The sequence below is a fragment of the Thamnophis elegans genome, chromosome 10 (genome assembly GCF_009769535.1).
Source record: "Thamnophis elegans isolate rThaEle1 chromosome 10, rThaEle1.pri, whole genome shotgun sequence".
NCBI lineage: Eukaryota > Metazoa > Chordata > Lepidosauria > Squamata > Colubridae > Thamnophis > Thamnophis elegans.
The window spans coordinates 54,765,914-54,791,774 of NC_045550.1; the positions used below are offsets into that span (position 1 = coordinate 54,765,914).

At 43.2% G+C, this 25,861-nt stretch overlaps 1 protein-coding gene across 1 annotated transcript in view; it reads right to left on the bottom strand.

Annotated features, from left to right (window-relative positions):
- TNIK (TRAF2 and NCK interacting kinase) overlaps window positions 1–25,861 on the bottom strand; it is a 350,683-nt gene that overhangs the window by 170,595 nt on the left and 154,227 nt on the right. Inside the window, exon 3 of the mRNA XM_032225673.1 lies at window positions 339–395. Within this exon, the coding sequence (XP_032081564.1) occupies window positions 339–395 (57 nt within the window). The remainder of the gene's footprint in view (window positions 1–338; window positions 396–25,861) is intronic.

Sequence of the window (25,861 nt, forward strand, 5' to 3'; positions counted from 1 at the left end):
AATCTAATCTAATCTAATTCTATACATTAACGGCAAGAAAAAATATTTCAAAAACAATCACCAAATCACATAGCTGTCCTTTATTAATGAGATTCCCCCCCCCCAAAAAAAAAAACACTAAATGTCTTGGTGCTGGGTTTTCTATGAAATGAACTGGCACTTAAAAAAAAAATACTGTGATTATTGGCAATTCTCCATGTGTATTGTTGCAACTCGAGCCAATGGAAACCAAATCAACATTTAAATAATTTCTGGATGCTTTCAAATTCTTGAGTGAATTGCCTGGCACTTTAACCATACACATTCATAATTTAGAAAGTGAGATAAGAATACATTACCCCAGTAACATCCATGACTTTAATCGCTGCAAGTTGCCCGGTTTTAACATGACGGCCCTAGAACAAATCAAACAAATAAAGTCAGTTAGATTTCACAGTTGCACATCAGGGCCAATAATTTATCAACAAAGCTTCCAAAGTCATCAATTCTCATAAATTGGACAGGCCTTATCTCCAAATATAATTTATTCCCGCTTGATTGCTTCATCCCTTTAAGGTAAGTAGTGCAAAGTTAGAAGTCAACAGCCTCACTTCATTAGCTTGATTATCTATGAAGACATGTATTTAACAGATTTCAGAAGCAGGAAAACATTGTGGCTCCAGGACACATTTCAAATGTTGAGAATGTGTAACAATCCCAATCATAAATTGACTGCTGCAGGAAATTCACTTGGCAAAGGACAAAGTTGTATAACAGAACTCTACCGAACTTATATTCTTAAGCATCCCCTTTGAAGGGGAAACAAACACAAAGGAGCATTCATAATATTTAATTATCCAAAAAGGGTCACTGAGTCAAAGCACTGAACACACATGAAGTATGCAATTACATCTCATTCCAGTCAGCCAATCTGTGCAGATAGCCAAATGTTAGCTATTCATTCTGATGGAAGTAGTTTTAGCACCTACATTTTTCCTGCTAAGCGATCAGGAAGACTAACGTGGGTGGTTTTGTCATTAATTTACTGGCCTATTTGCAGTGCATCAAAGCACTCATATGACACTATGACAACCGTAGCAGACTCCACAATGGCAGTAGCAGCCATTTCTGGGTTTTTGCCTTCCCGGAGATTGCCACGAAGAAGAGGGAGTCAAACTATTTTCCAAGGCACCTGACAGTAGAACAAAAAACAATGGGTGGAAACTAATCAAGGAGAGAAGCAACTTATAACTGAGGAGAAATTTCCTGACAGAACAATTAATCAGTGGAACAGCTTGCCTCCAGAAGTTGTGAATGGCCCAACACTGGAAGTCTTTAAGAAGATGTTGGATAGCCATTGGTCTGAAACAGTATAGGGTTTCCTACCTAAGCAGGGGGTTGGACTAGAAGACCTCCAAGGTCCCTTCCAAATCTGCCATTGTATTGTATTGTATCTCAGGGGCTGCCACAAAGAAAAGGGAGTCAACCTTATTTTCCAAAGCATCTGAAGGCAGGACAAGAAGCAATGGGTGGATACGAATCAAGGAGAGAAGCAATCTAGAAGTACGGAGAAACTTCCTAACAGTGAGAATAATTAACCAGCAGAACAGCTTGCCTCCAGAAATTGTGGGTGCTCCAACCCTGGAGGTCCAACCCTTTGTGTAGAGTTTCTGCTTGAGCAAGGGGTTGGACTAGAAGACCTCCGAGGTCCCTTCCAACTCTGTTTTTCTGTCATTCATATCATTAAATAAGTGCAGAAAGTGCTACCTATCCGACCCATCAATTTCTCTAAAATATTCTTCCCTTTTCATATATGATTTTTAAATCATATTCTCTGTAAGGCAGAAAAAGTAGGAAAAGTTCTCTGCCAAACACTATGATTAATAGATTTTTGACACATTAGATCATACAAGACCTTCCATTGGAGAGAGGAAGTGGCAGATGGGGGTGAGTAAGGAATGAAATGACTCTTTAGCAGGGAGCACAGGGTCACTTACTCAGGTAATGTTTTCAACATTATTGGATTTATTTTATTTTTTTGCCTTGGGCACCATCTTTTATTAATTAGGACACATTTTCAACCCAACTACAGTCTTTACCACTATCTGCTGAGTCCATCAAACATGCACCTGCATATCAACTACTTTTTAAATAGAATGAGGTGGCTGGATTGAGTCACTTAAACAGTCGGCATAATCTTAAATGGATTCCAGAGGATGATAGAGGACAGGAAGGCCTGGAGGAACGTTGTCAATGGGGTTGCGATGGGTCGGACACGACTTCGCAACTAACAACAACAATAAATGGGGCCTTTTGATACTGTCCATGGGGTTTTTATGGCAAAGATACTGGAGTGGGTTGTCATTTCCTTCTTCAGTGGGAGATAAAGAACGGAGGCCTTTGAACTATGGTGCTGGAGAAGACTCATGTGAGTCCCTTGGACTACAAGGCGATCAAACAAGTCAGTCCTAGAGGAGATCAACCCCGACTGCTCTTTAGAAGGCTAGATCCGGAAGATGAAACTCAAATACTTTGGCCACCTAATGAGAAGGAAGGACTCACTGGAAAAGAGTCTAATGCTGGGAAAGATTGAGGGCAAAAGAAGAAGGGAACGACAGAGAATGAGGTGGCTGGATGGATCAACTGTGGTCATAACTTGAGAACTACCTGTACTTAATGTGTCTCAATTTGCAAATTATCCAAGTGAAAATTTCAAAGCTGTCACTGTTTTTGGCTTGAATATTCATTTAGGCTGAACACTGTTTTTCTAATAACCCTTAAAGCATAATCACCAAGCTAGTAAACTCAAAGATGTTAGTATCACCTAAGTGTGAATCCAATGTTCATGAATAGAATAGAACAGAAGAAAAGTATATTCGGTTTTCAATATTGATTCATATCAATTTTCTCATCTTCCCCAGTCAATAGAAGAATAGTTGCAGGAACTGGGTATGTCTAGTCCAATGAAAAGAAGGACTAGGGGAGGCATGATAGCAGTGTTCCAATATCTCAGGGGCTGCCACAAAGAAGAGGGAGTCAAACTATTCTCCAAAGCACCTGAAGCCAGGACAAGAAGCAATGGGTGGAAACTAATCAAGGAGAGAAGCAACTTAGAACTGAGGAGAAATTTCCTGACACTTGGAACAATTAATCAGTGCAACAATTTGACTGCAGAAGTTGTGAATGCCCCAATACTGGAAGCTTTTAAGAAGAGATTGGATAATCATTTGTCAGAAACAGTATAGGCTTCCTGCCTAGGCAGGGGGTTGGACTAGAAGACCTCCAAGGTCCCTTCCAACTCTGCTATTGTATTGTATTGTAATATGAGGAGAATGACAAATGTAATGATAACTAGAGATCCAAAATCAAAATTTGTTGATTTTGGAAGTCAGCCACCTTAAAGAAATTATTGTACTATTAATACTGCCAAGACTATCCCAAAGGTGCTTTTTTTCAAGAGACCACTGGACTTTCTGCTTTTTCTTTCTCATCAAAGAAGCAAAATTGTCTTTAAAAAAAATCAGAAAGTTCAGTCTGCGTCTTGAAAAAAAGCACCTTTGGGACAATCATGACCTGGATGACTGAAAATTTCCAATCACCGCGAAGACTAATTTCCATCGTTTGATACATCAGCTCTTTGTACAATCAAGTGTTACTTGCTTGAGATAGGTGGCCGTAGAACTGTGATGGCGAACCTATGGCACACATGCCACAGGTGGCATGCAGAGCCCTCTCTCTGGGCACGTGAGCCGTCGCCCCAGCTCAGCTCCACCATGCATGCATGCGCGTCTCCCGCTGGACAGCTGGTTTTGGGGTCTCTGCCGCACATGTGGGGAGAGACGAGGGAGACGAGCATGCATTTGAGGGCTCATGGTAGTCACATGCACAGGGACAGGGTGCATGTGGAAGGGGTCGTGTGTGCATGCCTGGGGGATGGTGCACACTGGAATTATGTGTGCATGCATGGGGCGCATGGGGAGATTACATGTGCATGTGCAGGGGAGGGTCACATAAGGGGGTCACGCTATAGAGATGGAACAAGCAAATATGAAGCACAGTTATTTTCCTGTCTTACTCAGAGAGTACTGAAATCTAAAGCTGTAACACCACATAAAATACCCAGGTATTCTGTTACTGAACTATCGTTGCTTCTTCTAACAAGATTAGCTGTGTAGAAATAAATCTACAAGTAAAGAATAAGAAGAAGGGCTTTATTGGATGAGATAAACAAGGAACATCTGTCAAGTAGCCTATTTCCATCAAAGGCCAGGGATGCTTCATAACAACAGCAATGATTCATTTCTTGTTTTATGACTGTTTCCAAGGCTTAGGAAATTCAGGCACTCTGAGTTAAATGAGAGAAACTAGGATAAGGCAAAGGTGTAAGTGACATGGTTACAGGAGGTGAGGGTGTAGATGCCAAAGGAAATGACCATTAGAACAAGCCCCTCCCAAGACAATGATCAGATAAAAGTGGACTAAGGAGTCCAGGGCTGGAATGTAATCTGAGTAAAGATCTTGTCCATCTTTATTCTAGTTCTCATGAAAATAAAGGGTGAGAGGGGGATGTGCATTCAGACTTACAAGGTTCTATTGCTTTATAACAATGGTCACCAACTGGTGGTCCGTGATAAAATTTTGGTGGTCCGCAGAAAAATTATTTGCATTTTCATATTGCACTAAATCAGAGGTCCTCAAACTACGGCCCCTCGGCCAGGTACATGCAATGAATGCTTGTGTTGCTGCAGAGTCTCCTCCTTTGGGGTCCTTTTGTGTGGGTCGGAGGAGGGCAGAAATTCCAACTTGGGGTCTGCTTCAGCCTCCTGGTGCGGGACTTTGGGCAAAGGCAGGAGGGCAGCGCCACTGGTGGCGAAGAGCCAGAAGGCCTTGTTCCAGTGTGAGTGCCTCATGGCCTGGAACTGTCTGACCATCTTAGCCCACTGAGCCTCCAGGCAGCGGTACCTGGCCTTGCACTCTCACAGGTGTTCCCTCTGCTTGGAAAGCCTATGCTCGTAGTCCTCAGTGAGGTGCTTCTACTGAGCCTCCTTCCACATCGGTATGGCTCCATTGTACTCTTTGTGTCCGTACATGTATACATATACATATACATATACATATACATATACATATACATATACATATACAATGCATACATACATACATACATACATACATACATACATACATACATACATTTGTATTTCTTCTATACATATTACTCTTTCAATCTGCTAATTTCTATACAATATATCTTATATTTATCTGTATACATACATTCTTTTTATAACTATTATTCTGTACTATTTTATATACAATATATCTTACATTCCCCCCTCCTATTTATTTATACGGTTTTGTAATTGTTTTCTGATTTCTTAATTTTTCTTCCCTTTATGCTGTTTTTATTCTTTGCATCTTTCCTCTAGCCATTTGTACCATAAATTCCATACTAAGTAAGAATCCAATTCTTTTATTTCTTTTGTAAGTCTGTCCATCTCAGCGCACTGTAATATTTTTTAAAATCACATTTTCCTTTGTTGGTATATTTTTATTCTTCCAATTTTGTGCTTATATGATTCTTGCTGCAGTGGTTACATGTAATATTAAGTACTGAATTTTTTTTCCTCATAGTTCCCTGTAATTATCCCTAATAAAAATAATCCTGGTTTTAGTTCTATTGATTGTGTAGTTATCCCTTCCAGCCAATTTTTTATTCTTGTCCAATATTTTTTTTGCTGTTGTACATGTCCACCACATATGATAGAATGGCCTGGCTACATTTCCAACAATCTTGTGATACGTTATCTAAGTTATCTAAGAACATTGGCTCTAAACTGGCTCAGAAATATCAAAACTGTAGTTGAATACACTTACAGCATTCCAAATGGAAAAGCCTGATATACAACATCAGATTAAAATTCATCTGTATTCTCATCACCCATGAATTAGCCACCATTGCTGGCAAACCAAATTTCTCACTTCACTTTGCAATGACAGAACTGCCAGCAAATGTATCTTCACTGTCGTATTCCATTAAATTGCAGCCGTATTTTACAGAGTCAAACAAAACCTGTTCTCGGCTTTTAAAACAAAAAATATCATTGCATTCAAGGACCCTTCAGCCTCTGGAGGGCCATAACTCACAAAACTCCGAGTTTAAGCGAGTGAGCCAGCCAAGAATAATTAAAGCTTGGATGCTTTTTTTTTTTAATCTACCCTGAAACTTTCTTCTAGACAACTTTCCTTATTTTTCTGGCAATGAAGGCTGACTCCCCTTTTAATCTCCTCTTCTGCAGATTTCAGATGCTGGATGGACTCCAACTGATGACTCTCACTAGCCTTCCTGCTTTTAGTGTTTTCCAAAGACACTAGAAATTAATTACTGCAATCCTCCAGCAGCATAGCTGGCCCATTTAAAGCACATGCAGCCCACAAGATGGTAATCTTTTAAGATTATTATGTGCGTTTATATATAGGTTAATTGTATTATATATTTTATATGCAGCCCAAAACAACTCCTCTTCACTCAATGCTATCCAGGCGAGTCCAAAGGTTGGACCTGCCTGATTTAAAGGCAAAACAAATTAAATAATATCTACTCCGGCTACTTTATAATGGAGGGGGAAAAATAGCCATATGGCTTCCCTGCTTTCATTGTATTCAGACACGTCTTTTCTTTTCCGTGGTGGGGTGGTTCAAGTAAAGTCCACATTGTCCATCACTAACTTGTGATGCATGAGAGGACAGTGTGTGTTTGTGTGTTAATTCTCCTCCACTCATTCTGGAAAAGGAAGAGCATTGAGGATGTAGGAGGGGCTGCCAATATCAAAATGTTTGAGCGTGTTTAAAAATCTACATTTTATACATATAGACAAGACAGGGGAAACAAAAACATGTAGTGTTTTTGTGTATACACATCCAGCATGAGTAGAGGAGAATAATTTCATTAACACACACACACATACAAACACACACTGTCCTCTTAAGCATCACAGGTTATGGACAATGTGGACATTTCTGCCTGGAAGAAGCAGCAAACATCAGGAGAACATCCAGGGGTGGGATGAAATTTTTTTAGCAGCCAGTTCTCTGCCCAGTTGATGGGTGGGCGTGGCCATGGGAGCATGGCCTAGTTGGCTTCCTGCATCAAAGCTGGGAAGGAGGGGGGGGCGTTTTCGCCCTTTCCAGGCTTCGGAAGTTTTCTTCAAGCCTCCAGGAGAGCGAAAACGGCCTCCCCCGGGCCCCGGAGCCCACTGGAGGTCGGAAGCTGGCCCGTTTTCAGACTTCCAGTAATTCCAGTAGACCCATTTTTCACCCTCCCCAGGCTCCAGAAACTTTCTTTGAACCTCCAGGAGGGGGAAAACGGCCTCCTCCAGGCTCTGGAGCCCAGAAACGGGTCTGTTTTTGGATTTCCAGTACTTTTTGCCCTCTCAGGGCCTCCGCACAGGCCCTACACCTACCTCGCATCCAAAATGGGCCAGATGGAGACTCCGGGGAGGGGAGGGGAGAAGTAAGCGGGGCCAGCCAATCCTTGCAACTATCGGTTTGGCGAACCAGATTAAAATTAACATCCGGTTTGCCCAAACTGCTCCGAACTGGCTGAATCCCATCCGTACGAAATCCCATCCCTTGTATATAAATGATCCTGCAGATGTTTGAAATATAGTCCCTGTGTTGTTCTTTTCCTTTCTCAAAAAATAGGCAGATTGATTGCTTTTTCACAAGCAAAGCAACAGCTTTCGGATATGACAGTGTCTCTTAGGACTGCTTAACAACAGCATCAAACTAGACGATGTAGATTTTATTCATATTTCCAAAATCCGCTTTAAAAAAAAAATATTTTGCATCAACTGGAGCCACCTATTCTAAATCCGCATTAGCTTGTCATTTTTAAACTGGGATCACTAATGTAACGTAGCTATGGAATGGTGAACTGTATGGGTTCAGGTTTGGTTTGAAGTTGAACAGCCCAAAGATTTAAGCATATGCGGTCTTCTTCTGAAGAGGCCAGCTTTCAATTCAGTCACCTTAGGCAACAATTGGCCAACTCCATCCTTTCCTTCTGAGAGATTTTAGCCAGAAGGTAATGGGGCTTCAATGACTTTGGGTTCTATTGACTTTCTAGATCCTTTTCAATTGATTTCAGGCCTAGGCATAGGACAGAAATATTTCTGATCTTTCCAGGGGATGTCAGCATCAGGAAGTATACTCTTCTTGGTCCTACTACTTCACTATGTTCACCTTGTATAATTCTGGACCACCGACGAAAGCTGAGAGTTGAGAATCTATGTGGTAGTGGTTCTATTTTTAGCAAGAGGTTAATTTTGGGTTGCATGTTGACTAGAGGTATATCAGAGACCCTGGTAACAATGAATCAGGCCCTCCAGTGGTGGGATTCAAATAATTTAACAACTGCTTCTCTGCCCTAATGACTGCCCATGGTGGGCGTGGCCAAGAGGTATGACAACCAGCACGGCCTCCTGAACCCTGGGAACAAAAACGGGCCGGAGGGGTGGCTGCACTGCTGCCCCTGTGCCCTGTTTTGGGCCTAATAGGCCTCCCTGCACTTACCTGGAATCCAAAATGGGGCCTGTGGGGACTCCTGGAAGGGGTGGGGCCAGCCAGCAATTTAATAACCAGTTTGCCCGAACTGGCTGAATCCCACCACTAATGCTCTCCTCACCTTGTAGCTAGATTACTGCAAAGCACTCTAGGTGGGGTTGCCTTGAAAGGTGATTTTTATTTATTTTTTTGTAAATGGTCTACATGTGTAGACCATTCTGAGTCTATAGAAGTAAGCAGGATATAAATCTCTCTATATAATTAAATAAATATCAACAATTAGGGAAGCCGATGAGGCTGTTTCAGTCAGTCTGCCTGCCAACACAGTTGCCTCAGTGAATTAGGCAGCCATGTAACTAGAAATAAACATAAGTAATCCTAGACTTACAACAGTTCATTTAGTGATCGTTCAAAGTTACAATGGCACTGAAAAAAAGTGGCTTATGGCCATTTTTCATACTTATGACCACTGTAGCATCCCCATAGTCACACGGTTTACATTCAGATGCTTGACAGCTGGTTCATATTTATGACGGTTGCAGAGTCCCGGGGTCATGGGATTGCCTTTTGCAACCTTCTGACAAGCAAAGACAAGGGGGAAGCCAGATTCACTTAACAGCCATGTTACTAATTTAACAACTGCAGTGATTTGTTTAACAACTGTGGCAGGAAAAGTTGCAAAACGGGGAAAAACTCACATAATACATTTCTCACTTAACAACATAAATCGTGGGCTCAACTGTGGTCTTAAGTCGAAGACTACCTGTGCATGCATGCATGCATGCATGCACGCACGCACACACACACACACACACAATCGTTTCTTATGTGATTGTATTCAGCTCCTTGATTTTAAGTTTCTTGAGGGAGAATCACAGATTTCCAGGCATAAAACGCTATCGCTCCCAAGATGCAATATTTGAATCTCTGTTTTGAAGGGCAGCATAGAAACTTTCCAAAATGCAACTTCAGAGTAGTCAGTGGATTCTCCTTCCCAATAAATATTGGCATTACAGAAAAGAACACAGAGGCCCTTCTTGTTCCAAATGAAGAGTGTATGAATATACATATTTCATCCTCTCAACCAAGGGCAGTCTCCAAAGTTTTCATGTGCCCCAGGCAAGCTTGCAAATGTCCTATACTCAGCTCCTCAGCTCTTACCATAATCCATCAAACAAACATTTTGCAATAGCTTAGGATCCATTCATTTAGGACAGCAAAGCTGGGATGTCCTAGTGATCTATGGCAACAATTCTGACATGAATAAACTGCACTAATTGAGACAAGCAAGTCACCGTCCTTTTTTCACAATGGCTTCTGCTTTTATTACAGTGCCAGCGTGCTAACTGATCCTGTAGGTTTTCTTCCAAGATGAGCAATATTGAGCCATATCAACAATTCTTTCCTTTTTCTCTTTTATTTTATTCTGTCTCTCTCTGTCTCTGTCTGTCTGTCTGTCTGTCTGTCTGTCTGTCTGTCTCTCTCTCTCTCTCACCAATCAATTGGGTGACACATGGATAATGGAAATCAGATTGGAAATTCTGTGTTCCTAAACAGCTGTCAAGCTGTACAGACTGCAGATGATTTTCCCAGAAATGCCTGTGCCTTCACATATTAATAAATTATAAATGCAGCTGCATTTCTGAGCATCTTCTCTGAGAAAGAAAAAAGAAACATTTTCCCTCTCTTATCGCGTCCGCAGATAACTGCCCAGCCGCCCTGTTTAAGGTGTTTAGGGTGACCCACTCCTTACTTAACCAAAGAACTGGGGAAGACCCTTTGCAGGGTAGGGCTGAAGAATTTGTTCAGTATCTGCAGGATAAAATCGCTCAGATTCGGACAGGCTTGGACTCTGACTGGGTAGATTTGAGCGAGTCGACGGGAATCAATCTTGTGGAGACTATCTGGGATGAGTTTGACCCTGTAACCCCCAAGGGCATGGACAGGATTATGGGGAGACTCAGTGCTGCCACATGTGTGCTGGACCCGTGTCCCTCTTGGTTAATCTCGGCTTCCCGGGAGGTGACACGAGGCTGGCTCCAGGCGATTACCAACGCTTCATTGAGAGAGGGGTTCTTTCCCACCGCCCTGAAGGAGGCGGTGGTGAGGTCCCTCCTTAAGAAGCCTTCTCTCACCCCTCCTGTTCAACATATATATGAAACCGCTGGGCTAGATCATCCATGGTTTTGGGGTACGGTATCATCAATATGCTGATGATACCCAACTTTTCATCTCTACCCCAAGCCACCCAAATGATGCCCTCGACGTGATGTCCCGATGCCTGGAGGCTGTGTGGATCTGGATGGGGAGGAACAGGCTCAGGCTCAATCCCTCCAAGACTGAGTGGCTGTGGTTTCCATCATCCCGATTTATGTATCTTGTTCCATCTTTGATGATAGGGGGAGAAACTTTACCCCCCTCAGAGAGGGCCCGCAATCTGGGAGTCCTCCTGGATACACGGCTCAGTTTAGAAGAACACCTGATGGCCGTGACCAGAGGGGCCTTTATCTGATACGTCAGCCGCGCCCCTTTCTGGATCGGGATGCTCTGTGCATAGTCACTCATGTCCTCGTCTTTTCTTGCCTGGACTACTGTAACACTCTCTACATGGAGCCAAGGTGGCGCAACAGAGCCAAGGTGGCGCAGTGGTTAAATGCAGCACTGCAGGCTACTGCTAGATCAGCAGGTCAGCGGTTCAAATCTCACCGGCTCAGGGTTGACTCAGCCTTCCATCCTTCCGAGGTGGGTAAAATGAGGACCCAGATTGTTGGGGGCAATATGCTGACTCTCTGTAAACCGCTTAGAGAGGCCTGAAAGGCCTATGAAGCGGTATATAAGTCTACTGCTATTGCTATTGCTATTGCCCTTAAAGAGCACCCGGAGGCTTCAACTGGTCCAGAATGCGGCCGCGCGGGTTATCATGGGGGTACCTAGGTGCTCCCATGTTACACCCCTTTTAGGCGGCCTGCACTGGTTGCCAGTTGTGCGATTCAAGGTACTAATTATGACCTTTAAAGCCCTCTATGGCTTAGGCCCAGGGTACCTGCGAGACCACCTACTGCCACCAGTAGCCTCCCACTGTCCAGTGCGATCCCACAGAGTTGGCCTCCTCAGGGTGCTGTCGGCCAGACAGTGTCAGCTAGCGACCCCCAGGGGGAGAGCCTTCTCTGTGGGAGCGCCTTCCCTCTGGAATGAGCTGCCCCCGGAGCTTCGCATAATCCCCAGCTTCTGGTCCTTCCGACGCGCCCTAAAAAGTTGGCTTTTCCAGCAAGCCGGCCTGGCCTGAATAGAATAAAATATAGGATAAATTTGGTTGTTAATTTTAATTTAATTTTTAAATTTTTATTGTAAATATCAATTGGGGTTTTTTTTTTGGATACTTTATTTAATGTCCCTTTTAATTTTTGTAATGTGTGTTTTCTTTTATCTTGTACACCGCCCTGAGTCCTTGGGAGAAGGGTGGCATATAAATCCAATAAACCTAACCTAACCTAACCTTTTTAAAACATACTGCTAAGAAAAGACTGGAAAAATACTGAAATCCATATAAGCAGATCAATTTCAATCTCAACGTATTATCCAATTTGCATTCATTTATCAGTCACCCGCTGCTGTTATCTGGAGCCTTCAAAATCCATATTTACACAATTTATTGTAAACACCTTTTTGGAAAAAGGCCAAATAAATGGCTTCCATCTATTACAGAACGAAAAGGGAAAAAAACTGATGCCATGTAAGATATATATGTATATAATCCTTCCTGCTGGTGTTTTGCTTTTTTAAAGGAATCAATATAGCAGCAACACTCCAGCATCTAGTTGTTAAATGTACCTTGAAAACCCGTTTCTCTAGTGGGTTGTGTAAATGAGTTCTTACCTGAATATATTTAGCTAGCCCTATCTATATCTATAAAAAAAAAGATAAAGGATCCTTGCGGATTTTATTCTGCTAGTTGTTGCCAACTTTAGAGGGAGTTGCTCATCTCTGTTTCAAGGCTATTGAGGCAGCACTTTCCAAAGACATTTCCACAGTCAAGTAGCCAGCATGATGTGACAGAGTGCTGTTACCTTGCCACTGAAGTAGTACCTATTTATCTACTCACGTTCGCATAGTTTTGAATGGCTAACCTTTTTGCTGTCGCATGCCGAAAGCACCTGTAATGCAATGTGCGCGGAACCCCCCCGTTGCCCACCCCCTGTGCCCCACCCCCTCTGCATGAGCATGTGACCCCCCCACTTCCCCCGCACCCATGCATGCACACATGATCTCCCTGCACTCCCCCATGCATGCACACGCGAACCCCCCGCATGCGCCCCGCACCCCACTCATGCATGCATGATCCTGTGCATGCATGCATGATCTCCCCTTGCTTCACGAATGCAAACGCTTCTCCCGCATGTGCCCCACCCCCTGCACATGCATGGTAGAGAGCCGAAAACCAGCTGGCCAGCAGAAGCCACATGTGTGGCGGAGCTGAGCTGGGATGATGGCTCATGTGCCCGCAGAGAGGGCTCTGTGTGCCATATGTTCACCATCATGGGGCTAGGTTGTCAAGAGTTAGGGCAAGGACCGGAGCTCACCCCATTTCAACAGACAAGTCCAGTGTCTTAACTTGTCAGCCATCACACAGCATATCTCTATCTCTATCTCCACCTATCTATATATCTACAGTATATTTTGTTGTTGTTGTTCAGTCACTAAGTCGTGTCTGACTCTTTGTGACCCCATGGACCATATCATACCAGATCCCTCCTGTGGTCCACCATCTCTAGGAGTTTGCCTAAATTCATATTCAACAACACTATGTAACCATCTCATCCTCTGCCCTGCTCTTCTCCCTTTGCCTTCAATCTTTCCCAACAGCAAGATCTCAGCAAGTCCTTCTCGTCTCATTAGGTGGGGAAAAAATATTTGACCTTCAGCTTCAGTATCTCTCCTTCCTAAGAACAGTCAAGGTTGATTCCCTTTAGGATTGACTGATTTGATCTCTTTGCAATGCAAGGGACTCTCAAGAATCTTCTCCGACATCACCATTCGAAAGCATCCATTCTTCAGCACCTAGCCTTTCGTCTAGATGTATATCATGTATCCATATCTATAGATGCAAAATCCTTAATGTGTTATAGGCTAGACATACAACAAAATACATAAATATCAAAGATAAATCCAAATAAGTGTTTTTTTATTTCAACTGACTTGCTTCAAATTCAGGCTCTATTCATTTCTATCTGTAACTCACTTGTATTTTTCACTGCTTTCTCCCCCTTCCCGAGATCACCCTACCCCCAGCTCCCTACAAACTCTACTAAGCAGGGAAAGGCAGAATAGCTGCACAATGTGTTTTGATTAATTGTGCTAAAAGCTGTCTGTCTGAAAGCACCCAAATCCACCCACCACATTCTGGACTTGTAAAATTGCCTTAAGCCTTCGTTTCCCTCCATGAATTTGAATATTTTATTCAGTCCTGATGGCATCTCATACCATTTTATTTTGAAGTGAAAATTATGCTGCATAGGAACAGAAAAATCCATCATCAGACTACAGACACAAATAACTTGATTAGATCCCTTGAGCACTAAATGTCAAACGCTTGATGTACTGAAAAAGGCTGGGAGAAGGCAAATATCAGGACTGCTGTATTTATCTGAAAAGAATATTGTGTTTTCCTCAATAATTTAGCTGCAGTATGGGTTGTCCAACATGAGTGGTCATGTTAAATTCACTGAACATGCTGGAATGGAAGAATATGATGGGGGTTTGTTTATTCATTCATTCATTCACTCACTCATTCAATTTTTATAGCCACCTATTTCAACCAATGACTATGAGTATGTTTGATGTTATATTCTTGAATACGTCCTGTTTTCCCCAAAATAAGACCTCCTTGGATAATAAGCCCAATCAGGCTTTTGTGCTCATTCACTAAAATAAGCCCTCCCCTGAAAATAAGCCCTCCCCAAAAATGCTGCAACAGAGCAGCAGCCATGAGGTGACCATGCTCGCCGCCTCCTGCACCTCACAAATAACAAGACCTTCATGAAAATAAGGCCAAGCGCTTATTTCGGGGGTCAAAACAGAAAATAAAACCATGGTCTTATTTTTGGGGAAACATGGTAAGTCCCATCAGTTAAGTTCTTCCTTCCAACCTCAATTTCATGTTACATTTGCGTCAAAACATAGGCAATGAAAGCCAAAATTCCCTGCTTCCAGTATTTGGAAATCTATCAAGAACAAGAACAACAACAAAAATCCAACACAATAGAGCAAAGTGGCAACTTGAATGTGTATTTTTCACGCATATTATGAGCCCAGACAGCAGCCCTTAGCTGACTAGGGTTGTGGAAGGCATTCTGTGCACAAACAGCCGTGCGGATGGAACACTTTGAACAACTCTAGATGGCCAGATATTTTATTTTGGAAATGTGGTTGTTTCTAGCAGAAGGGGCTTCAGAGTTCAGATGGAGGGGATAAGCATGAGATGCTGGAGACCAGATTTTTAATTTTATTTTTAAGCTTCTTAATGGAACTGTTTTTGATTTAATGGTTGTTCCTCATCCAGATCCCTGGAGCTTCCAGACTATGGAAAGCATCAAGATGGTATCCCTTAGGCAGCCAGCAAGCAAGCAAACCAAAGGATTCTTTAGTCCTTTGCAGTGATGCTCTGGATCAACACATCATTCAGAAGACACAAAACCTAGAAATGTTTTGGTTCTGGGCTTCAACTGAAATAAAGTTTGAAGGGATTCTGGAGCAACTGGGTAGGATGAATAGGGCAATGATGGGAAGAAAGAGAAGGGAAGGGAAGACAATATGAAGAGTGTTGAGTGGGTGGCGCCAGGCTATGTAGAGGTGGGAAGAGAGGGCTGAGGAACACCATTCCTTCCTTGCTAGAATACAATGTTCTAGTTTCTGTTTCTTCTAAATCATTGGTTGCTTCAGACCAGTTCAGCAGAACTCCAGGCTGCAATGGTTTGGTTCATGTATAAAAGAGAATTTTTTTTTCTATTTGGGGCACATTAATATAGTCAGTTAGGGATGTGGTAGCTCAGTGGCTAAGACATTGAGCTTGTCAATCAGAAAGGTTGGCGGTTCAGTGGTTCAAATCCTTAGCGCCGCGTAACGAAGTGAGCTCCTGTTACATGTCCCAGCTTCTGCCAACCTAGCAGATGGAGAGCATGTAAAAATGCAAGAAGAAAAATAGGAACCACCTTTGGTGGGAAGGTAACAGTGTTCCGTGTGTCTTCGGCATTTAGTCATGCCAGCTAGCAAGAGTGCAGAGAAGAGCAACAAAGATGATTGGGACTGGAGGCTAAAACATATAAAGAACAGTTGCTGGAATTGGATATGTCTAGCGTAATGAAAAGAAGGACTAGGGGTGACATGATACCAGTGTTCTAATATCTCAGGGGCTACCACAAAGAAGAGGGAGTCAAACTATTCTCCAAAGCACCTGAGGGTGGAAGAAGCAATGGGTGGAAAGTAATCAAGGAGAGAAGCAACCTAGAACGAAGGAGAAATTTCCTGACAGTTAGAACAATTAATCAATGGAACAACTTGCCTCCAGAAGCTGTGAATGCTCCAACACTGGTAGTTTTTAAGAAGAGATTGGATAACCATTTGTCTGAAGTGATGTAGAGTTTCTTGCCTAAGCAGGGGGTTGGACTAGAAGACCTCCAAGGTCCCTTCCAACTCTTTTATTCTATTTTTCTTTCTATCCCTTTAACTGAAATGAGTGTGTGTTAGACTGCAGATGTACCTGCCCAGACAAAAATATCTTGGCTCAAGTTAAACATATGATGCTTTTTCAGGGGTAAAATGATAGAGGCAAGCAGCCTTAGCCTCTTCAAACTTATGTCCCTTGATTGCTCACTCATAGCCTGCTTTTACCTTAAAGTGGGCTACAGCCCCCCCATAAAACTGTGTATCATAAAAGCTGCACCTAAGGCTGATCCAACCCGTGTCTGCTTTCTTATATTTCTGAATCTTTTATGAAACGACCAATGGATACTGGGGCTCTCAGGATATGGATCAACTACAAGTTTGAGTCACTAGCAAGTTCAACAGTGGGGGATGATCAAAGTTGGCTCGGTGACCTCGAGAAACCACAGGTTCCCCTTTCGTGCCTTCCCCAAATCAATTTCTGTTTTGCAACAGAAACACAATTTGCAATTGGAGCACAAAGGATCCAAAACTATGGTCTAGAGGATGAGAGGGAGAGAAAGATATCAGCACCCTAATTGTGCATCTCAACTTACAAATTATGAGTCCCCCCAAAACCAGTGCTTGAATGAAATGGTAGTCAGGCTTAAATATTGCTGCAGACGTCCCATCTAAAAGGTACCTTTAAAATGGAAGCTGGTGTTTCCGTTCTCCTGTTTATTATTGTCCAGAGCAATGAGCGACAACTATAAAGCTACAAGGTTATTGATAGCAGTTGGATGCATTCAAGATTTTCCAGGATGATTTTTTTATAGGCTGCAAGAATGAGAAATTTAATTGAATGGATGTCATAGGAGTATAAGCTGCTCATATTTCCAAAGGGGGAAAAAAAGTCTGTGGTTCCCTCTTAATAATGCAGAGGATAGCTTTGGTAAAGATTACATAGACTTGGACTACAATCTAATCACTCCAATGCAAATTCCACTGAGATTCAAAGACCCTTTGTCTTTTTTTCAAATACACCAAGTTCTCACCAAACTCCTGAAGTACAAATTAATTGTCCCTTTGCAAATAGTTTCCTTGTTTTGTTTTTAATTATAAACTAAATGCCTTTATCCCGATGACAATCAATTAAGAAAAAAGAGAGAAATACGCGGAACTCAATAACATTTCAGCTCCACAATTATTTTATGTAACAGCTATGTGTCAGAGAACAATGATTAAGAATGTAGGTTACTTTGCACTGCCAGGTTTAATTTCTGGCCAGCAGCCTAATTGTTGTTTTATTTACTTTTTGCTTAAAAAAAAGAAAGAAAGACTGAGAGCATGTTCCTACTCTTGAATTAGTCTTGCAAACTGTAATCATCCTTGACATCTTTTTAGGAGTAAAAAAAAATCTTCTCTGAATAACTTAGCCTTTTCCTTTTCACTTTTTTTTTTTTTTAAGTATAATTATATGTCCTTCGCTAAAACTGAGTTTGAGACAAAAGTATTTCGACTAACAGGCAGGCTTTAGAAAGTAATTACAATACAATGATTAACAAACACGTTCTCTGCCACAACAGAAGCACTATTTATAGAAATGTGACTGGTAAATCATGGTTTATAGCTGAATGTATTGCATAAATCGAATGGATTGTAGTTTACTTAACAAACTACCGGTAATAAAGGAAGCCCTGGCCTAAGAATGATTGAAATGTTGGCAGTTTAAGTGTTTGTTTCTTGAATATGTAAATCCAACTCAAGGGCCTTATTAAACCCCATGTCTCCAGTGGCATCTTTCATTCAGTAACTCACTAGATATATTAAATATTATTCCAGCATTATTTTTCAGAGTTCAAATCCCTATGATTTTATAATCTTGCCCTTGTCCTGGTGGTTAGAATGCAGTACTGCAGGCTACTTCTATGGACTGCTGGCTGCCAGCAATCTGACAGTTCGATTCTCACTGGCTCAAGGTTGACTCAGCCTTCCATCTTTTCGAGGTCGGTAAAATGAGGACCCAGATTATTGGGGGCAAACATGCTGACTCTCTAAACCACTTAGAGCAGTGATGGCTAACCTTTTTGTCGTCACCTGCCAAAAGCGCCCCCCACCCATATTGCAATGCAAGCATGACCCTCCCCTGCCCCCCTGCACATACATGTTGACCTCTTGTGCTCCCATGCCCCCCCCATTTGGGGCCTAGTATGCCTCCCTGCAGCCTCCTGGAACCAATAATGGGCTGTGGGGGAGGCGCCGCACCCCTTGCGCTCCCCCCAAGCCCCCACATGAGTGCATGGCCCTCCCTGCCCCCACGCATGCACATGCAACCTCCTGACCCCCATGCATGCACATGTGTCTCCCGCATGTGCTCCCCGTGTGCATTCGCGGCAGAGACCGAAAAATCAGCCGGCCAGCAGGAGGCACGTGCACATGCACGGTGGAGCTGACCTGGGGTGACGGTTCGCGTGCAGGAAGCGCTTTGCGTACCATAGGTTCGCCATCATGGATTTAAAGAAACCATAGTGTAAAGCACTGTGAAGCAGTATATAAGTCTACGTTCTATTGCTATTCCTTGGCAACAATATGTCACTGCTTTCCCTGGAGTGTTTTTCAGCCACCTATTTGTCCATAATTCTAGCTTTTTCTAGTGGCCTGTCATCCAAGCACTAATTTGGTCCAATCCTGCATCCCTTTTGCATGGTTCAGCCAAGGTTGCCTGGTACATGTATTGCTGTTGTCAAAACACCCATCCCTGCTCTCCTTCCAGTGGAAAATGAAATTTGCAACCCATATTGAATTTTAAAGCCTTCCTGAAAACAGACACCAGTGTGTCTGTGGTTTTTTTTTTTTTTATTTCACACAAGGCAGCTCATCATCAACCAGTGCAAAATAGTCTATTATTGAGTTGTTAGATTGCTTGAAGACATCTGAAGCGTTCAGCCTCCTGATGTTCTGCACATATACAGCAGGGTTATGCAAAGAGGGGGGGAAAGGACATAAAATCTATTATATTTGTCACACAGTAAGATTAACTCCTCAGGGAACCACACGAAGACTTCTTTGAAGAGCAATATACAACCCCTTTTCAATGAAACAGATGCACTGAACCCATTAGATTAAATGTAAAACCCTGGAGGTATAGAAGAAAGATAAAGAGGTAATAGAAAATTAAGAAAAGAATAAAAAGCCTGCCTGGAATAAAAAGTGAAAGGCTCTTAAGTAGACCATGATTCCTGGTGACAACATGGACACAGAGATGCATCTTTCTTGCAGGCAACATGGAAACAGATGCCACTGATTATTTTTTCCAGGGTAGTTTGGCCTACAGCCATGGTGGTGAACCTATGCCAGAGGTGGCACAGAAGAGTCCTCTCTGTGGGCACGTCTGCCATAGCCAACTGCTCTTCTGGTTTCTGGTGCGCGGGCATCAGAGCGCCAGAAAATGGTCTGAAAATGTCCCAAAAATAGGCATGTGCATGCCGGCCAGCTGGTCTTTGGGTTGCTGCACACAAAGAGCAGGTGACCAGTGTGCATGCGCATGTCGGAGATCTGAAGACCAGCTGGTTGACACACACATGTGCACCGGCAATTGGTCTTCAGGTTTCTGGCCCTCCAGTGTGCACATGCACATGCATTCCGGTTTGGGCACTCAGTGCCGAAAAGGTTCACCATCGCTGACTTATAATTTTAGGCCTTCCTGATGTTCTCCCTTCCATATTAACCATAACCAACCCTGTTCCGCTGAATCAAGATGTGCCTGTATGTTTTAAATGTTGCTACCAGCTGTAACTAGTGTAGAGTATCTGTTTGCTGTGGTAAGTAGCATGGTGGGTTCTGTGCAGTGGTGGGTTTCAACAATTTTTAGAACTTCTTCTGTAGGTGTGGCCTGCATTGTGGGAGTGGCTTGCTGGCCATGTGACTGAGTGGGATGGGCTTTCCAGCCATGTGACTGGGTGGGTGTGGCCAACTTGGAAAATGTGGTGAAACTCACTTAACAACGCTCTTGCTTAGCAACCAAAATGTTGGCTCAGAAACTCTGGCATTTGAGGCACGCAAGTCTTAAAGCTGTCAACTTACAAGACCCTTGCACCCCTAACCCTTTAGAAAAATAACCCCAGGGGTGTTCAGACTTGACAGCTTTAAGACTTGTGGACTTCAACTCCCAGAATTCTTCCTCTCGCTCTTCATCTTGATGATGTGCGGACGGGCGGGGGGAGGGAGCTGGAACCGGTTCTAAACAGCACTGTAGATTTGTGGAATCTCTTTTATAGAAGAAGTTAGAACTGGCAGGAACCCACCTCTGATTCTGTGCCATCAAGTTGTTGCCAACTCTATGTGACCACACAGATAGAGTTTCTCCAGGAATTCCCTCCACAATCTGGTTCTTCAAATCTTCCAATGATTCACCGATTGGCTATAATGATCCTTCCTTCCTTCCTTCCTTCCTTCCTTCCTTCCTTCCCTCCCTCCCTCCCTCCTTCCTTCCTCAACATAGAACATCTCCTGCTTGAGCAGAAGTTGGACTAAAAGCCTCCAAGATCCTTTCCAGCTCTGCAATTGGTTTAATAACGTCAATGTATTTAGAGAGTGACAGGAAGGAAGGAAATTTTTAGATCACAACATGGTAAGAGTAAGAAACAAAATTATTCGGCACATATCTTAGCTTTCCTTGCTTAAGTATTAAAATAGCTGATAAACTAAGCAAAAATAGCAGTTCCTTTTTGTGGCATCCGGCATTATGTGACATTGCATAATAGAAATAGCACCGACAGTGAAGTCACACAAAAAGTTTTGCCCACTAATGTAACTGGCCCAAAACTCTGATCAAAGAAGCCATATGGTTTCCTGGAAAACACATTGTAGGTAGCAATATGTAAAAAAGTAAAAAAAGGTTTATCTGAGGAAAATATCCCCAAATCTTTCGTTATTTACTTTACAAGTGACTCTGGGCAGCTTACGATCAAAAACAAGCCCTGCTACATATAAATAATATATAACGGGCCCCAAGAGCAAAACCAAGTCAGACCAGACCAAAATGAAAGAAAGCCAAGGAAAAGAAAGCAGGTGTTCTGACCTAGGCTTCCTGATACAGTAAAAAGCACACGCTTAGTTCCAAAAAGCCCATGTTCCTCCCCAACCTCCTCGCTGTCCGCTCTGCTGCCAGCTCCGCAGTCCGCCGGCAGACCACAACCACAGGTCCCATAATCACCCTGTCCCCATGGCCTTCATAAGAGGAGGGAGCTGGGTGAGGCTCTGGAGGAAGATTAGTCTACAGAAGTGATGGTGAACCTGTACGGAAACGTTGCGTGCGTGCGCACACGCCTGTCTGGGCCGCACTGTGGAAAAGCCAAACATCCGTGTTCTGACGTGCACGCATGCCCGACCATCGGGTGGCTGGTGCGCATGCTCAAGCTGGTTTTCAGCAATACTTCGTGCACAAAGGGATTGCGCTCCGGAAAAGCCAAGCGTTGGGGTTCTGGCGCATATACACACCCGGCAATCAGTTAGCTGGGGTGCATGCCCCACGTGCAAAGGACAGCTGATCATCACATGCACACCAGAAAATCAAACAGGCAACGCCATGTGTGTGGGGCAACATGGCTTCGCGTGCCACTTTGGGCACACGTGCCATAGGTTTGCCATCATGGCTCTAGAGGGCAGGAACAGAATAGGGATGTTTCCCAGGTCCCTCAGTTAATGTTTCCCTTGAGAGAGTGCAAATCAACTCAAGGCCTAGGGGCAGCCGTTAAAGCCAATAGACCTGAACCCCACCATATGTTGACTTCAGGGCTCCCTTTCTCCCCAATCCTCCACAGCAATGTGATAACTACAGAGAATATTCCTGGAATGCTTGGAGGGGGGCGGGGGAGAATCCTATCGTAGATGCAAGTATTAAATATGATTTAAATATCCCTGCCCTCCTTAGAAAATGAGGAAATTAAGAATACTTTGGGGAGGGGGATATACAAAGGAATTGCCAAGAAGGAATAAAGAATGCAAGGGTAATGTAAATTTCCTGTGTTTTGGCATGCTTACCTAACCAGGGCTTTGTTCCACCTTGATTAATGTAGCCTATTGTTCTATCTGGATTTTCTTGTTCACAAGAGGGAGCATACATTTAGTAAGCCTGAGCTTTGTTTCAAAAGTATCTACCTTTGCAGACCTGCGTTAGTTGGGTGGAGTTTGAAAGCCGGATTCAGAAAGCTGTGCTGTTTTGCAGACTAACCTGTGAAACCAGCAAGGATGGGCTGCTGTGGGTTTGCTTGGGTTTGGGAGAAACCGTAACTAACCTTATGGCCTCCAAATCCCACCCCTGGCTGGCTCCATCCACACGACCCCTCCCCCCCCAGGAGTCTCCATCTGGCCTCTTTTGGATGTGGGGTATGTGCAGGGCTGGTAAGGAGCAAAGGTGGGTTCCTACCAGTTCGCACCAGTTCGGTAGAACCGGTTCGTCAAATCTACTGAACCGGTTAGAAGAGGTTCCACCAGAAAGCAGGCCACACCTACAGAAGAGGTTCCAAAATTTTTTGAAACCCACCACTGACACACACACACACAAACACACACACACAAAAACACACAGACTCACACAGAGAGAGAAAGAGAAAGAAAGGAAGAAAGAAATAAAGAAAAAAAGAAAAAAGAAAGAAAAAGTGAGAGAGATGAAAGAAAAAAGGAAAAAGGGACAGAGAGACAAAAGGAAGGAAGGAGAGAGAGAGAGAGAGAGAGAGAGAGAAAGAAAGAAAGAAAGAAAGAAAGAAAGAAAGAAAGGGGTTAACCGGAGAGGCAGTTTCTGTAAGCAAGCCACTCCCACCAGGTCACATGGCCTGCAAGCCACTCCCACAAAGGAAGCCACACCCACAGAGTAGGTTCGAAAATTTTTTGAAACCCACCACTGGTACGGAGGCTCAGGGAGGGGGAAAATGGGCCTCCCAGAAGTTCTCCGAAGGGCAGAAATGGGCCAACTTCTGGCTTCGGGAGGGCCTCCAAAGCCCGGAGACGGCAGGTTTCACCCTCCCAGAGGCTCGAGGAAGACAAAAACAGCCCCCACACCATGGTGCAAGAGGCTGACTAGGCCACGCCCACCATGGCCACGCCCACCCGGCAACCGGGCAGAGAACCCGTTGCTGAAATTTTTGAAGCCCAACCCTGGAAACTTAAGTCCTAAGTCCTTTTGACCTAAGTCCAGGTACAGAGCCAAAAGAGAGAAGGAAATAATAATGATGGGAGTTTTTCAAATGCTTTAACAAACTTTGTGAACAGAATTATTTTTGGATCCGGCTCAGACAATAAAATCCCCTGGCCTGTCTCCTGGGGTTATCCCATTTCAGATCTGAACACCTAATTCAGCATTTTTCAACCTTCACAGACTTAAGATGGGTGACCTTCAACTCCCAGGATTTCCCAGTCACCAAATGGCTGGGGGATTTGGGGAGTTGGAAGTCCACTCATCTTAAAAAGCTGCCAAGGTTAAGAAACACTGATTTAATTTATTAATGCACTGCACCAGGTGAACTCCAGGCATAATTGTGTCTTTTCCATCCTTAAATTGACATCGCTCTAATGGCTTTGGGAGATCGCTTTCTGGAGGATAGTGGTAGTAGTTTGAATAGAAAGTCAGATCAATTTGGATCTAGTCCACCATTTACACCTGGGGTGTCAAACTCACATCGTCCCAGCGGTGTCACATGACGTATTGGGACGTATAGGTGTGGGCGTGGCCAGCACGTGGCACATCTGGCCCCTGGGCCGGGAGTTTGACAACCCTGAACTACACCATTGCCTGTGCACGTCGGGACCTAGGTGTACCAAGAAAAAAATGGTGTTCTTTTATATTAGTACAATATGTTTCAACATAAAAAAAATTGAAGGATGTGTTGGATGTTTAATTTTCTCAACCGGCAAAAAAAAATGAGTATTGTATGTCTGTTTGTTGTGAATATGCATATGTATCTCTATATCTCTTTCTCTCTCCTTTGACCTCAAGTGTTAGAAATTAAAAGAGAGAGAGAGAATTTATAAAACTCAATACTTGAAATAGATTTAGTTAAACCAATGCTCAAATACTAAGCAGTAAAACAGACAAAGAAATCTGTGCATTGTAGGAAATAAAGTCTTTTATCTCTGAACAATTATGCCTGAACCTATTCCTTATCACACCTTTTTATTACTGTAGGTATCTTCCCAGTAATTCAATATAAATTCTTTCTACAAAAAATGCAGATACAGAATTTTAATTCTAAATTAAAGTATTGTCAAGCTTTTTCTTTCTTTCAAACTGAAGCTATGTGTCAACCACACTTCCTGCTAAATACTCTTTTTGGGGGGGGGGGCGGTGGTGTTAACCACAAAAGAATTATAAAAGATTCCTTTTTAAAATTTCTCCACCTTAATTCTTTTTGCTAGAGTTTTTTTTTCCCTATTCAAAGCAAGACCACATAACTAATACTATTTCTGTTTTTCCCCCCCAATTTTTTGTTATGGCTTAGAAATCACAAGAAAATACTGTTTTAACATTTGCATTTTTATCAGATTTTGGGATGCCATACAGGTTTTTTGGGTGAGTGCTATAAAGGAAAGCCTATAAAGAAGAAAGATACCAGGGTGAACTTATAATAACATTTCAGCTATTTCAAAATATGTTCCGGTCTTTGTTGCCAGAAAAAATTGCCAATTTTTGATAGAGGGGGGCTTTGTCTTCAGAAAAAAAACAATTTTAATTCCTCCCTAAATTGGGATTTTGCCTGAATAATAATCAAGCTCCCATGTGGAGTTTAGACACGCCTCAATTCTGTTCAACCACAGTTCTTGGCTTCTAGCTGCAGGTCAACCCTGGAGTTGTGAAGATAGCCCCTTAGTCAAAACTACCAAGGTTGCTGAAAATTATCCAAAATATACATCCTACTTGCCAGGATAGGTAGCCATTCTTTAGCCTGGAGTCATAATTTATGTTCATACTTTTTTCAGAGCTCCAGGGATATTAAGTGATATCAGTGATATTAAGATGGCATTCATGTAAATGAAAGCAAACTATAATTCTATTCAATTTAGAGGAAAGATAAGAACAGGGGTGGGATTCAGCCGGTTAGGACTCATTCGGGTGAACTGAATGTTAATTTTAACCTGGTACGCTGAACAGGTAGTTACAAGGATTGGCTGACCCTGACTGCCCCGCTCCTCTCAGGAGTCTCCACTGGATGCCAGGTAAGTGCAGGGCCTGTGTGAAGGCCCTGGGAGGGCGAAAAATGGTCCTACTGGAATACCAGAAGTCTTTTTCCGGCTTCTGGAGAACCTCTGGAGCCTGGGGAAGGCGAAAATGCTTCCTGCTGCCGTGGTGCAGGAAGCCAAGTAGGCCATACCCCATGGCCATATCAGTGGTGGGATTCAAATTTTAGAGGATCGAGGGTAGAGAAGACGCGAGAGCCAGGACTTCGAACAGAACAGGTTTATTGTAGTACAGTTTGACAGCGATTCAAATGCATCGTTCAGTCAACAATGCATTCATACAGACAACAAGAACAGACGGACCAATGGGCGCTCAGCAAGCGTCTGGCAACTGCTGACGCTGCGCCCCGACCAATCAGAATGGCTCAGGCAGCTAGCAACAGGCTATGCTGCGCCCCAGCCCATCAGGGCGCAGCCTGGTGTGTTGCTGGCCTCCCGGTTCTCTGCCCTA